The sequence below is a fragment of the Rousettus aegyptiacus genome, unplaced genomic scaffold (assembly GCF_014176215.1).
Source record: "Rousettus aegyptiacus isolate mRouAeg1 unplaced genomic scaffold, mRouAeg1.p scaffold_m13_p_5, whole genome shotgun sequence".
Classification (NCBI taxonomy): domain Eukaryota; kingdom Metazoa; phylum Chordata; class Mammalia; order Chiroptera; family Pteropodidae; genus Rousettus; species Rousettus aegyptiacus.
In genome coordinates, this window is record NW_023416308.1 from 52,368,861 (window position 1) to 52,383,294 (window position 14,434).

General features: G+C 33.0%; 1 protein-coding gene across 9 annotated transcripts in view; it reads right to left on the reverse strand.

Moving 5' to 3' along the window:
- GRIA4 (glutamate ionotropic receptor AMPA type subunit 4) overlaps positions 1 to 14,434 on the reverse strand; it is a 320,071-nt gene that overhangs the window by 38,634 nt on the left and 267,003 nt on the right. For all 9 annotated transcript variants that reach the window (XR_001598786.2, XR_001598785.2, XM_016159687.2 and 6 more), the window contains exons 12-14: positions 9,546 to 9,916; positions 7,362 to 7,560; positions 1,261 to 1,508 (exon numbers count right to left, since the gene is read on the reverse strand). Coding sequence is in view for 7 of the 9 variants with exons in the window: in XM_016159687.2 (XP_016015173.1) it covers positions 1,261 to 1,508; positions 7,362 to 7,560; positions 9,546 to 9,916 (818 nt within the window). In the remaining 2 variants the exon portion in view is untranslated. The remainder of the gene's footprint in view (positions 1 to 1,260; positions 1,509 to 7,361; positions 7,561 to 9,545; positions 9,917 to 14,434) is intronic.

A 14,434-nucleotide genomic window follows, 5' to 3' on the forward strand; every position in this document is an offset into this window, starting at 1 on the left:
AATTATTAGAGTGTAGCTTGCAAACACAAATACTGGTTTAACACAACTTCTCCAGCAATGACATTTGTTTCTTATATCTGCTTTAATCCCTCCCCCACCCAACACACATACCCAAAGCACATTGCAGTTCCCTTTTTGAAACAAATGAAAACAATTGTAATTTTTATATTGCTTTCATTCCTGCTGAGCAATAGTACCTGTCTCATTACCTTCATTTTTCAAAGGCTTACCAGAGACATCGTTTTTCAAGACCAGGTTCTTGGTTAAGTCCTTTAGCAAAGATTCTGATTTCTTCTTGAATCTGTGCTTTATATGAATCTCTCCTAAGCAGCACTGAGACCAGAGTTATCTGTCATCGCTTTTGGCTCTGGCTTTGTTCTAGCCCCAGCAATTCAACAGAAGCCTTTATTGCTTAAGGAAAATAGGAAATTCTGCCTCCTGGACATAAACATGTGAATTTTCTATGTCCAGGACCAAAAGGGTGAAAAGGGCAGATTTTACTAACATTTCCCTAAGAATGAAAGTCTCACTTTTAACACATGTGGAATATCCACATGCATAATGCTTCACTCATGCATCATATTTTAGGGGTCTACGTGTGAACAACTTTGGATTACCATTGGGTCTAATTTTACGGATCTTACTTACACCACACCCTCTTAGCAATGAGCGAGAGTGTGACTTGAGTAAGCACCATAAAATCAGAGCCCAGTTTTCCCTCTGATCATGATTGCATTTATAAATAGATGTGATTACAAAGTTAGCACCAATACAACCTCACGAAAATCTGAAATATAATGATACCATAATAAATGAAACTTTGAAATGGAAAAAAAAATGGTTTGCTAGGAAGAGGTTGATGTTGTCTTACTCAGAAAATAGTGGGCAGGCATAATTTTAAAAAATGATGATAAAATGTAGAATTATTACTGACATAATGAGAGTGTAGGTTTTAGTAGCCAAAAAAAGGCGATGAGATATAGAAGTATATGCTATCATATTTTAGGCCCACTGGAAGCAGCTAGTGTTCAACCAGTTTGGTTTTTATATGGCCTTAAAAGATATACATTGACTATGATTAATTACTCTAAAATAAAAAAAAAATTACCTGATTGTTGACCAAAAAAACGTGAAATGGAAAAACAGAAAACAAACAAACATACCATGTTCACAAACAAAACAAAGTAATTCTCTCGGGGACATCAGGGAAGGTGGAATACTATAACAACACATGTTATATTGTTATACTATTCCACCCACCTTAATGAGGAACCCTTGGGCGTTGCTACTCCATAGCCTTTCGAATCCAGATTTCCTCCCACTTTCATCGTGTCACACGGCTTTCGCTGCTCAATGTATTCATTCATAGTGGATTCCAGGAGAAAGGCAAATTTGCCCTTGGATTTGCGGACACGAGCTACTCCCTCAGCTGTAGTCCTAGTGAACACTGACGGCTCTGCTGATCGCATGTAGGTCCACATCTTTTCATACACTGCTATTTTTGATCTCTGGAGGAAATTAAAATAAAATTAAATATAGGAAAGAAGAGAACAATATATTAATATTGACAGAACCAAAATAAGGATAAAGCCTTTCAGTAGCTTTTCATTGCCCTCTAACTCCAATTTGCCCTAATGACGTTGTTATTTACTATTTTACAATTAGAAAAGTGCCTTTTACAACTCTAAGGAAATCACTGAAATGACATGTAAAAGTAATCTTTGAAAAAGCTGATACCTCTTGTCATAATAATTATCCTACTGAACTGCTCAAAGAACTACTCATTATTATTTTTAAATGCCTAATTCCGTAAAGAGAGCTGAACATTTAAAATCATGTTTTGTATCAACATTCATGGTAAACTTGAAAAGGACCATGGGTAAGATTTAATTTTAACTTTGTAAAATACCTTTTAAATACTGTACTTGAATCTCAACAAATAAAGAGTTGTTATATTGTTTTATTTTTATCTTTTTTTCATACCTCAAAGTTTTAATGAAAACCATTCTAATAAGATGTATGCAAAAAGTGCAGTCTATATCAAGTCAGTAGTTGAGCACCAAAGGAGAAGAAATCACTGTAGTTTACAAACCAACTATCTAAACACAAGAATCAAACTCTAGGTTCACCAAAACATTTTTAGAATTTTCTAACAAAATCTCTAAATAGAACATACATTAAACTTTAAAGAGAAGTGATTCCTGTTTCGCCACTTTATATTTTGGAGAGTTAGTCATTCTAATTCTCTGATTTCAGCCAAGAAACTTGTTTATTTTTGTCCATTTGGGTTTCACTACATTATTCCCCCTACTTACTTTGCCCAGATCCTTTTGCTGGTATCTGCATTCACATTAGAATTTTTTCATCCATTTTAAATGTGAAAATATATCCAAATAAACTCAAATGTCTCCCAAGGATGTATTTAATAAGATAGAAAAGCCCAACTCCTGTTTGATGTTTGATAATACAATGTCATACACACAGACTTTTATCTGATCCAATTGCATTTGTTCCATTACAAAGTGCTGAAATTTTGCGGTTCGATCCAAGTAAAAAATAATAGATAACTCATTCAGACTTAAATCTAGGCATGAGGCTAAATCTTGAGTAGAATGTACATTTATTTACAATACATTACAGTACATCCCTGTTTACCAGAATTTAGAATCCAATAAGAAGCAGATTCAAGTATCCTAAATACATGGTTTGGGGCAAAAGCAAATTATTCAGGTGGACTAAGAAAAAAGCTGATAAAATAGTATTCATCATTTTGGTTTCATAAGATGGAAATTTAGTAATCAATAAACCTATATAATAAATAAAACACAGTAAAAGATTTACATACTTGAATACCAAAAAATAGATATTTTATATTAACATATATTCAAATGGTGATAAATATCAAGATGGGAAATAGATATACCAGATGATATACTGTAGTGTCTTATGAAATGTTTTATGTTAGTAACACTTGGGAAAATATCTCTTGACACAGAGATTGTGACTGGGGTGTATGTTAGGTAATGACAGGCTATGGAAATCTTCCCATTAGGAATTGTCATGCCAACATGACAATTTAGTTGCCAAGATTCTATGTGCTTCCAGGATAGGAGAGTATCTAGATTCAGAGCCCTCAAGCATGGGATCTCTAGGGAGGCTGTGTTGCCAGGCTTCATTCATTCCAGCTTTAATAATTGAGTTCTCTCCCAGAGATCTAACACTTCCATTTCACAACTTCCAATCTCTTAAAATTATAAATGACCTGGTCCTTAAACACCTATTCTGATAATTTCAATATAAAGAAGTATTGGTAAACAACATTCACATATATTGTATACTTCACTATGTATACTATGTTGAAAACAAAGGAATAAAATCTATCTGGGTATTATTTTAACTGCAATATTTTTAAAAATATTTTTTGAAATCATGTTAGTTACTTGATAATTTTCCAGTCACTGGAAAAATTTTTCAGTATCTTATTAAAAAAACAGAGAACAGCTAAGCAAAACTAACACCAAAATGGAAACAATATTTGTACAGCTTGGTAATTACAAAAATAATTTAACTCTAGAATGCAACATGATATTAAAGCAAATATCCCTTTTTAAAAGAATAAAGTATCTTTAGGTAATAGATATTTTTTAGAAGTCCATTCCCATAATATTAATGTCAGGAAAATTACTGTTGCATTTATTTAAATATATTGAATTATTCAGACCTTGAGTGTAAAAGAAGTTGAATTAGTTCCTTTAATATCCAAAAGGAAGAGGATTACATGGTATAGTTATACTAAACATAGCAGGCTTTAAGTATTACAGAAATGGTGAAATACAGACTCCCAGTGGAAAGTAGAGGAAAGATGAAAACTTTTTTGGAAAAAAAATTCATATGATTTGTAATACTTAGAAGTTCTGATTCTGACTTAAAGGGGCAGGGCTTAGATAAGATCACATCCACTGTGTGAAGGAGGTAGATGCGGAGATTCAAGAAACGAAAGGGTAGAAAATATTCCTGTGCCTTTTGTGAGACTACAAGAGGATGTTTGCTAAGGAGTGAGGGCAAGTAAATCTTTATAAATTTGATGAGACAGGCTAAAATGAGTAAATTTCTTCGGACCCAGGGAGCTCATAAATACAGTGATAATAGACCTTTTAAGTCCCTAAAACCTTCAACTGTGATATTTACTTAAAGATTGGTTTGGGGAGTGAATATACTAAGGTAATAAGCAAGTTAATATAAAAATCATTACTTTTTTTTAAATTAGAAAATGAGTTTCAGATTTATTTGTTTTGTCTTTATTGTAAAACTCAATGCATGGGAAACTATCTGATATAAAGGACTATTTTATTACTGAGAACAGGTTTTAAAAATGCTGTCTTTTTAATTTCTCAAAAGTTAAGTATTCTGTTATTTCTGCTTTTAATAGAAAATATGTACAAATGTCATTGATTATAGTTAATATTTACATTGTTTCAGGTGAATTAGTTCCCATTTCTGGCCACTTATGCAGCAAGACTGATGTTCTAGTAAGAGCTCATCAATGCACAATTTGATAATATTATAAGTGTGGAGATAGTAATCCATCTCATTTATGCATTCATGAATTCACTGATGACTGAAACAGGCACAGGATAAATTCTACATTGAAATGAAAACCAGTATGTTCAAATTATATGTGTAATAATGTAAAATACCTAAAGAGAAAAGCTGTCATTAAGTGACAGGTACAGACTTTCATTAAATACCTCTATGTTTATGCCTAACAAGGTGCACTGAACATAAAACATAAAAAGTTTAATAATGGGATAAAACCAAGGCAACAGTGGAATTCAGATGTAATTTTCTTCCACGGTCTAGTTCTTTTTGTAGTTGGTTATAACCAACATTTTTTGAAATGCAGAGCATAGGTCACTGCCTGAAGCAGTTGAGCGGAGCTGATAGATGTACGATTACTGTGCTCCTATGAGAAAACATTTTTGACCAAGTACAAAAATACCCCTCACATTGTCTTTCCTCAACCTGTCAGACATATGGTTTATTTAAATCAGGTCATCATCTAAGGGAGAGGAGGGAGAACACAGGGAAGGAAATGAATGAGATTTTTATCAGAGAACCGAATTTATGCCTTCCTGAAAGTATGCTGACAGGGAAAATTATTTTCTTGTCCCATTAAGATTCAGACTGTTCTGCAACAATAAATACATATACTCATAAAAATTTTTCAATTTAAAAACTAAAGTTGGGAGAGAGAAAGGATACAGAGCTGGGTGAACGCACAGCTTCCACGAGGGGCTCTGTAAATCTAGGAAGCAACTTTCGTTACTCCTGTATTTCCTGTCAATATATTCTGTTATCTGTCTCACCAGGTTTTAGAACTTGAGCAGTTTTTAAAAACCCTGTAAAGATTAGAAATAAACATTTTCAGTGTGCTTTATGCCAAAGAGCTTTACAGTCAGTTATTTTTGAAATTTTTGGAGAAAATCAGCATGTCATTTCTTTCTCCCTTCATCACTCAAGGCAGAATGATAAATCTGCAAATAATTGCCTTTTTTTAAACATGAAAATCAGTCATCATTTTTTTTTTCAGTAAAATGCAGCTGATAATACAAACTTCTATTCTGTTTTGATGCATATAGATGCATGGTTTCTAGGCAAACTAACTTAGACAAACCTACTTACTTTAGGGTGGAAGTAATTACAAACTTAGAGATTTCCAGCAAGATACTGAAATCATGCAAAAATGTGTTAGAACAGTATTTTTCCATCATTATTAAGCTTTAGAGACTGGGAGGTTCTTTGTTAAGTTAAAAAATTTGTTTAATTAAGCTTATTCATAGAATATTCTTAGGAAAATCTATTGTTTTGGCTATTATATATATTTTTAGAAAAATCTCTAAATATTTTGTAATTAGCATAAATTTTATGTTATTTCTACATTGTTGACAAGGATATTGTTCATTATCTGGTGTCTTTTTAAAATAATGTTCGAGGATAGGTTTGACTGAGGGTTTTTTGTTTTTGTTTTTCTTTGGTAACCAAACTTAGTTTTGTGAGAAAACAAACACAATTGTATGAGAAATGGGGACACAGAGAGGTGGCTGAGGCCCAGGACATTTAATAAGCCTCGCTGGGAGAGGGTTTTCACTTATTTGTTTTTGATTTAGCATTATATAAACATCTGTAATATATAAGGATATTATATAAAACCTTTTTAAAGGACAGCTTAAGGAGTAGAACTTTTTGTTGTATTTAATTTCCAAGGTGAGTGAGAAAATGGTAAATATATATGTTTAAAATGGAAGTATAATCTGTCAAATATTAGATATTAGTATGAAACCTCCTTTAAAAGGCTATCATTATTCTTATACACAAGCTTAGGAAATAAGTGAAATACATTTTGTCTTCTAAACTATTAAAATATCTAGACTTTAAATAATTTAAATTAAATACAAAATGTCTTCATTATTACCTAGCTAAATATCTGTAAAAATGTCACTTTGACTCCTTTTTAATTTGTTCGTTATGAGATCACAAAATAAACCCTTATCTCTAATCGGACATTGCTAAATATATATCTCTGGATTTAAGTAGACCCGGAGTAGAAGAGGTTCACTGTACAAAAAAATTCATTCTTATAATGAAACACCTAAAAACACAAAAACCGAAAAATATCTGCCATCCTAATATCAAACCAAAGGGATCATATCCAATTGTGAAGTGCAATTATATCAGTTTGAACAATTTTATCTGCAGAAGCAGAGAAATTAGCACAAAATACCATACAACATCTTACAGAGATATTTAGAACTTAATAGTTTTTGCTATTGCTATCTTGTGAGAATGCAAATATGTTGCTTTGAAATCCATTGTTGCAGAATAGAGTATAGAATAATATACCCCATATAGGATATAAAACCTGAAGTTAAAGTTTTGGGTTTCAAATGCAGCAAGTTAAATGTATTCTTTTTTTTTTTTAAAAAAAAAAAAAAGCCTTGCTTTCATTTTTATGCTCTTTGCCCCAAAGCATACATAAATCCAATCTTGCCAGACACAGTATTACCACATAGCATTATCAGCATTGGAATCTTTTGGATACATTATGTTATAAAATTGTTTTCATTACCTTTTTTGCTGTTACTCTTCCTTGGGGAGGGTCCCTCTTACATTATGAATAAATCACTTAGTTTTTGCAAATTAAAGTGATTGTAAAATCCACATAGAAGTATTAGTATTAAACATAGCAGTGGCCAATGTGTTTACAAAACTTACGATAGCTGGAAGCCATGGTGTAAGTATTGGCCAAATTTCCCGAATTTAAAACTACAAACATTTCATTGTTAGTTTTTCCCTTAACTTACTCTGAAGAATTCTTTTGTTGACCCTGAATCCAAAGTTCCATAAGCGATTTCTGTTTGTTTGGCCAGGTCTTCTGCACTTTCTATGGGGGAGACCATTCGCTCCACCGTCAGGAAAGCAGCAAGGTTAGCAGTGTAAGATGATATAATGATGAGTGTAAAGAACCACCAAACGCCTCCAACAATTCGACCTGAGAGGGATCTAAACATGAATAAGATAATGCACAGTTTCCTTTCTCTAACCAACATAGAGAAAGAAATACCATCAATTCACTATGTAGGTTTAAAAAAAACAATGGCAGTATTGTTTTATTTTCTGGTAGTCAACTTAAGAATGATTCTAGCATTTCTGTGGAGTTCGATGTCTTTTATGCCATATCATATATATAAACACAACTGAAAATATAAAAAACTTCTTTTTTATTGTTTAGTGGAAGAAATGTGGAACTTAATGCCTCTTTCCTTCAGGTTCAGAAGAGGAATACCTGCTTAATTGATACCCTCCTCCTCTTACATTTTAGCATCTCTGAAACGCATCCTATGTTTGAGATAAAATACAGTATCAAGGTTTAATTGGCAGCACTATTTCTCTCTTGGTGGTACATAAAAAATCAGTATATCTTAACAGTGATTGAGGTCTTAGATTTGATACAAGTTGGTAGTGTGTTTCTCAGAGATCTCATTTTTACTTTCAGTCAGAGCCCTGCCAGGATGGATGAGACATATGCCAAGATGGGGCCGGACCAGGTGAGGATCTAGAATTGGTCTCAAAGTGATCATAGTTTAGAATTTTTTTTTGTTGGTTGGTTGATATTCCATTTCTTATCTGAGTGGAGGATGAGCTGTATCCCAAAACATCTTTACATACTGGTACAAAAATGTTCTCTTTGTCACTACCAACAGGAGACCAAAATGTGTGACTTGTCAATGTGCAGCAACAGCATTAAAAACTGATGCTAAATCTCAAAAAAAAAAAAAAAATTCTCTCTTCACCATTTCTCTGTCTATCAGGGATGTGTGAGTAAGTGTGAGTGCAGAGGAAAAGTGAGGATGGAATGAATAAAAAATTCAGGGCATATTTATGATTGATGTCAGTCATTGTGATCACCAAACTATTTAAAATTCTTGTGACAAAGTATTTCTAAACATTTTTTTTAATATGAGGAAAAATTTCTTGTTTTCCGTGGCTTTAAAATGCTCCCCTCTTAATCCTTATTGTATAAGTGGCGCCTGTTGGTTTTAACTTAGTATGTGCTTAATCCATTATTTGATTTTCTTTGATTTCTTTTCATTTTGTTAATTAAGAGTTATTGATTTAGATTCCTATGTTATTGGAATTGAAGCAGATTTATAGTTTCCTTGGGCCTTAAGGAACACAAACTGTATTGTGGCTAAAATGTGTCTTTTTGAGAAAGCATACATTTCTTTTAAAAATCCATATATTTGCCACACTACTATAAATCACTATTAAAATTCAATTCCTAGTTTCACCTGCCTTATGTTACTTTTCTATGGGAGAAATCGATATTTTTCCCTGCAACAGATTAGTTGCATTTTTGGCAAACAAAACTGAAAAACTTCTTAGTGGCATCCAAAAGAAGTGAGCCATGACTCCACAGATAAGAAAAACATCTCTATAAAACTAACATAGTATTTACACTGCTGATTCTTTGCCTATTGCTTAGCTTGTTATATACTGTTATATAGAATGATGTATATCTGGTACATATCTACATATTGACTCAATTTTTGGGTAACTCCATGGCAGAAATCCACCTAATGTTACATGGGAGGTAAGTTCAAAACTTCTTTAAAAAATTAAGAACAGCAACAATAACAAAAAACATTTGATTTTAAAAAGGAGACAAAATGAAAATAAATTCCTATTCTTACAATTCAGATTTTAGTTTTCTTCTGTCAAACCACTGAAAGAAATATTGATACTAAGTAATTTTTGAAGGTTCTGATGGGTTGCATGTGTTTATTTTAGGTTGGGATATATCCAAATTCTGTGCTAACTTGGAAAATTTGGCTATGATTATACTTAGATTAATTTGGGAGTTGCAAGTTTTTTCTGTATTTCAAGGAATGCTCTGGTTCCAGGAAAAGGACACGTAGAGAGATGTTCTGCACAATACTTAGACTTACTGGGGAATTGGTGAAGAACTGAAGAGTTTTGAAACTAACCTGGGTGAAATGTCACATCCTTGCTGCATAAAAGCACCCAGGGAAAACCAGAGGCTGTTAAAGATGCCAAACTCATTGGGAGGCTGGTCGCTGGGTCCTTCCTTTCCATCCTCTGGCTCTTCCGTGTGCCACTCATAGGGACTAAACCTACTAACTAGGAACAAGACCACGCTGACACCAATGTAGGCAAAGACTATGCACATCCAAATCTCATAGGCCAGAGGATCCAAGAAGGAAAACACTCCTGGTTTAGATTTCTGAGGCTTTTTGATCATGATAGATATGCCCAAACTCATGAAGGGCTTAGAGAAGTCAATGACCTCCTCTCGGACCAAAGTGATTGTCAGAGGGGCAATAGCAATCTCTGCTTTCTATAAGAGAAAAGACACATGAAAACACATAGGTTAATGGATTTCATGAAGCAATTAGCCCTAGATTGATCCACTCAAAGCTAATCAGTTACACATTCATTCTACATTGTTTTTTTGAATGCCAACAATGAGTAAGGCCAATGATAATTACAGAGATGAACACTTGTTTTCATAATATTTCACTAAAATTGCATGAAATATTTTTATTGTGCTAGTAATTAGATAAGAGGAAGTGAGACAGAGAAAGAGTAGACATAAGCAAAAATAACTTGAACTCAAATAACTGCATTAATCCTTAAGGATCTAGGACAGCGCAGAGGAAACTTAACAGTCTTTAAATACGGCCGAATCTCTGAATTTCTTGGCCAGAAATGCTGCTCTGTTGCAGTCTTTTCTGTTTCATTTGAAATGTTGCCACCAATTCATTACTTGGCCATCCCTTAATATTATGAATTGCAAATTTCAAATAGTCCTTTCTTTTTTATTCCTTTCCACTTACGAGAAAAGCTATCATAAAATCTGTGTTTGTAAGATAGAAGACACCCGTTGTTTGACAACATTTTCCAATTCAGCACACACACAAAAATCTGGAAATTGGCATTTGTTTCTTCCTATTCACATACTTTGATTTTCCACTTTCAGTTTCTAAAACAGATTTTGCAAAGTGGTGGATTCAGTTCTCAGATATTATAATCATAAGACACCAGCTTCCGTTTTCATTCTGTGATTTTAAGCTATTTTTCTGAGGCTTTTTCCATATCTCTAAAATGAAGACACTTTCTTTCCTGTTCACCTCATTTTATATTGTGATTATGTATTTTAAAAACATTAATAAAATAACAGTGAGCATTTATTGGAGGATTATGTGTCTAATGCTAATGTAAAGATTTTAAATGGCCTCTCATTTAATCCTCAGACCAATCTTATGTTTATTGTTGTTTTATATAGATGCTGAAACTGAGACTCAGGTGAGTCTTACACATTATGGTAGTTCTGTGATTTGACACTGTGCTTCTTCCCTGAAATCATGCCATCCCTAAAATCAAGTGAAACAGTGTGGTGAAAAAAAACTGTAAACTGTTACTCTATCTACAGTTGAAAAAAAGGTTCGTTTTTTTTTTAAATGATTTACTTTAAAAAGAAAAGATATGACATTAAAATGGAATCTGAAACAAACCCAGACATACATATTCTTATGTAGAGGTTGCCATTCTCACATTCACTTCTGTATATCTTAGGCCTTGGTTTGATACGAAGGCCAGTAAGTAGCTCGATACAAGGGCAAAGGGAAGGTTAGCATGGGAAATGTGCTCTGGCTGTTTTGCCATCCTCTGGGTGAGTGAGAATTAACTGTGTGCCTTCAAGTGGGAATAAACTTAGTTCACATCATAAGCACATATATAAAAGCCAGAAGTGTTGCTGAGTGAGAGGTTATTTCCCTGAAGTTGTTATTTATTATTTGTATAATTTTCATTACACAATGATATATGAATTAGCTATAGAAAAATTAGTATACAAAATGGAACCAGAGAATTGGGAAAATTTATCTTCATTCCCTTCACTTACTCTTATTTTTTCTTTATATATGCTCTGCTAGATATTGTTTTATAAATAATTGTTTTCTTATTTTAAAATGGTAATGTAAAACATGATATTTTGTAATTCGTTTTCTCTGCTCAAAAGAATATGATGAACTCATTTTCATTTCAAATAATAATAAGCTTTAATGATCACAATGGTTTTACTATGTGAGAGTATCAAAATTTACTCAATTTATTGTTCAGGGAGGTATTTATATTATTTCCAGTTTTATATAGTTTATAACATTAATGATGTGAACATCTTTGAAAAGAAATTCTTGCAATATATTAATTATTTAAGATAAATTTCTAGAAATGGGATTGCTGGTATAAATGGTAACGACTTATTTAATGCTCATTATATGTTTTCCCCAAATTTTCTCTGGAAATATCATGCAAATTTATACTTTCACCATCACTGTATGAAAACACTTGTAAACTTGAATCTTGGATACCCTCTGTGTGTCTTTATTCTCATTTATTTTCACTACTTTGCTATATGGCAAATTAGATCCCATTGTACTAATCTGAATTTGTTTTTATTAAAAACAGCCACTTTAACTTCTTTTATGTATTACCTGTCATAACCTGCCCCTAATGTCCATGAAATATTCATTATGCTACTTAATAATTTGTAGGTGCTTTTCAATATATTCAAAATATCCTCTTATTTTCCATAAATGTTGCAAATATTTTGTTTTCATAACTTAGTTCATGTATTTTATTGCACTATATACATTTTAAATTTTGTTAAAGCCATGTAAAATTATCTTTTTGTGTTTTCAGCCTTTGGTTTCATGCTTAGAAAAGTCCTTCTCATGTCATATGATCATTCTCAATTATATATCTTTCAATCTAATATCTATAAGTTCTTTATAATTTATTCTGTATATTGCATGATGATGTGTTACAAAATTGTTAATTTTCCAAGTAGTTGCCCTGCTGTCTCAACAGGAATAAATGAATAGTGTATCCTTTTATTGATCTGAAATGCCACCTTTCAATTACTATATGATTCTGTGTAGTATTTTCTGAAATTTTGTATTTATACAAGTTACTACTAATGAGGGCAAAAGCCTTAAAAGGAAAGAAACTTGAAGAGAAATAAAGGTGTCTCCAGCCCAAAAAACTAGATTTGATGGAAGGCAAATATTAGATGAAAGTGGTAACAGTAACATTCAATAAAGACACTTCGCAGTCTGAAATTTGTGTTCTGAAAGAAGCCAGTGAAAAGAGGATGCATTTGGGCTTTCTCCACTAACAATGGAGATGTTACATGTGTCTTGTTCCATTACTTCTCAGCAATTTCCAAAATTAAGTGTAAAATATCTCCTGCAAGAGCTTGATAATATTTGAATTTTTGAGGATCTTTGGAGTGGGGTTCATTCACCTGTATTTTAACACATATCTTGGGTAATTCTGGTGCTGGTTGGCTATAAAACACGCTTTGAGAAATATGGCAGGGACCAGGAGAAGGCCCTGGAGCACTACAGAGGATCATAGAATGGACTTGATGCAGTGAACAGGTGCGATGGCCAGAAAGGACCTGAGAGTGTAAGGGAGGTTCTGAGCTTCTGAGGTCACCACCTGGTAGTGTGCTGAGATCGCATGTGAGTGCTTCACAGACATCTATACCTAACAATTACAGTAACGAAGTTTGCAAGAAATAAACAAAATTAATAATGGATTCAAAGTTAATAATTTTGTTGTCTTATAGGCTTTGTTGGGTAGAAGAGAATGGATGGAGTTTTACTTAGGGCCCTGGAAACTGGGCATTCATGTTGATGTTAGCAGTAAGGAAGAAAAGAAAAAAAAGCTGAGAAGCAAGTACAGACTTTGCAGACACCAGAATGGAAAATACTAAATCTGCAGAAAGTGTAGAGACATGGAAGAAGATTTCTTCTGGGAAAAAAGTAGACAACTCAAGTGACAGAGAATGGGATATTTAAATCCTTTTGGATGAGCTAATGATTGAATATAATGAGTATTAATAACCACTATGCTATCTTCTTTCCCCCTAGAAAACTGCTTGACTTTGGGACTTCCTGTTATTGTGACATGTGTACTACTAATATACACTTTTTGTTGTTAACTATGGTTCTCTCTTTATATCACTTGTTTTTATTATTTAAACCCTATTCCCCTAATAAAAGGGGTGAGCCTGAACTGCTCAATGGGTAGGGACTCCAGAGGAGAGATATGTAGCAGAAGCATCGGAAAGTAACTCAGGTTCGTTTTCTTGCCCATAACTAATTAGTGATCTAAGTATGATTTTTGGGGGGAGACGAAATACTTAATAGTAGTTTCTGAAGGAAATAAATTACTATAGTTATAACAACCTAGATAATGTTCACATTTAAAATTGGTTTATTGAATTAAAAGTTAAAGTATTACCAAGGAATATAAGCTTTAGGAACTCTTTTGAATCTTAAAGCTCAGTATCAAACCACTGATGAACCCCATGGTAAAATACATTTTGATTTCTTACAACTGCATTTCCCACCCTAATTTAAGGTACCCAACTAACCAACAGTTCTTTAAAATAGATATAAAACTACCCGATTGCTCTTTAATGCCAGACAATTTCCTCTTGCTGCTGTTATAGCTACTATACTGGACTGTGTGGAGAATGTTCATTGCCTCACAGTCTGAAAAGCAGGATGTAGAATCATGAAACTATTGATTTGCAATTTTGGCTTGGAAAGTAAGCCCCTGTATAAGGCTTCATTTATTTTCTAAGTTGTTTTTTACTCTTTCCTGGGGAAGGATGACTCTTGTGTAATTCTTCATTCCAAAGGGAACTTGTGAGGATTAATCAGACAGATTATGCTTTGAAGGTGACATTTGTGAAATGTGAATTGGCTTATAGGAAATTTATTAACTTTCTTGATGAATAGAGCTTATTATTCTAGGTTTGGTTTCTGGACTTTGGAAATAT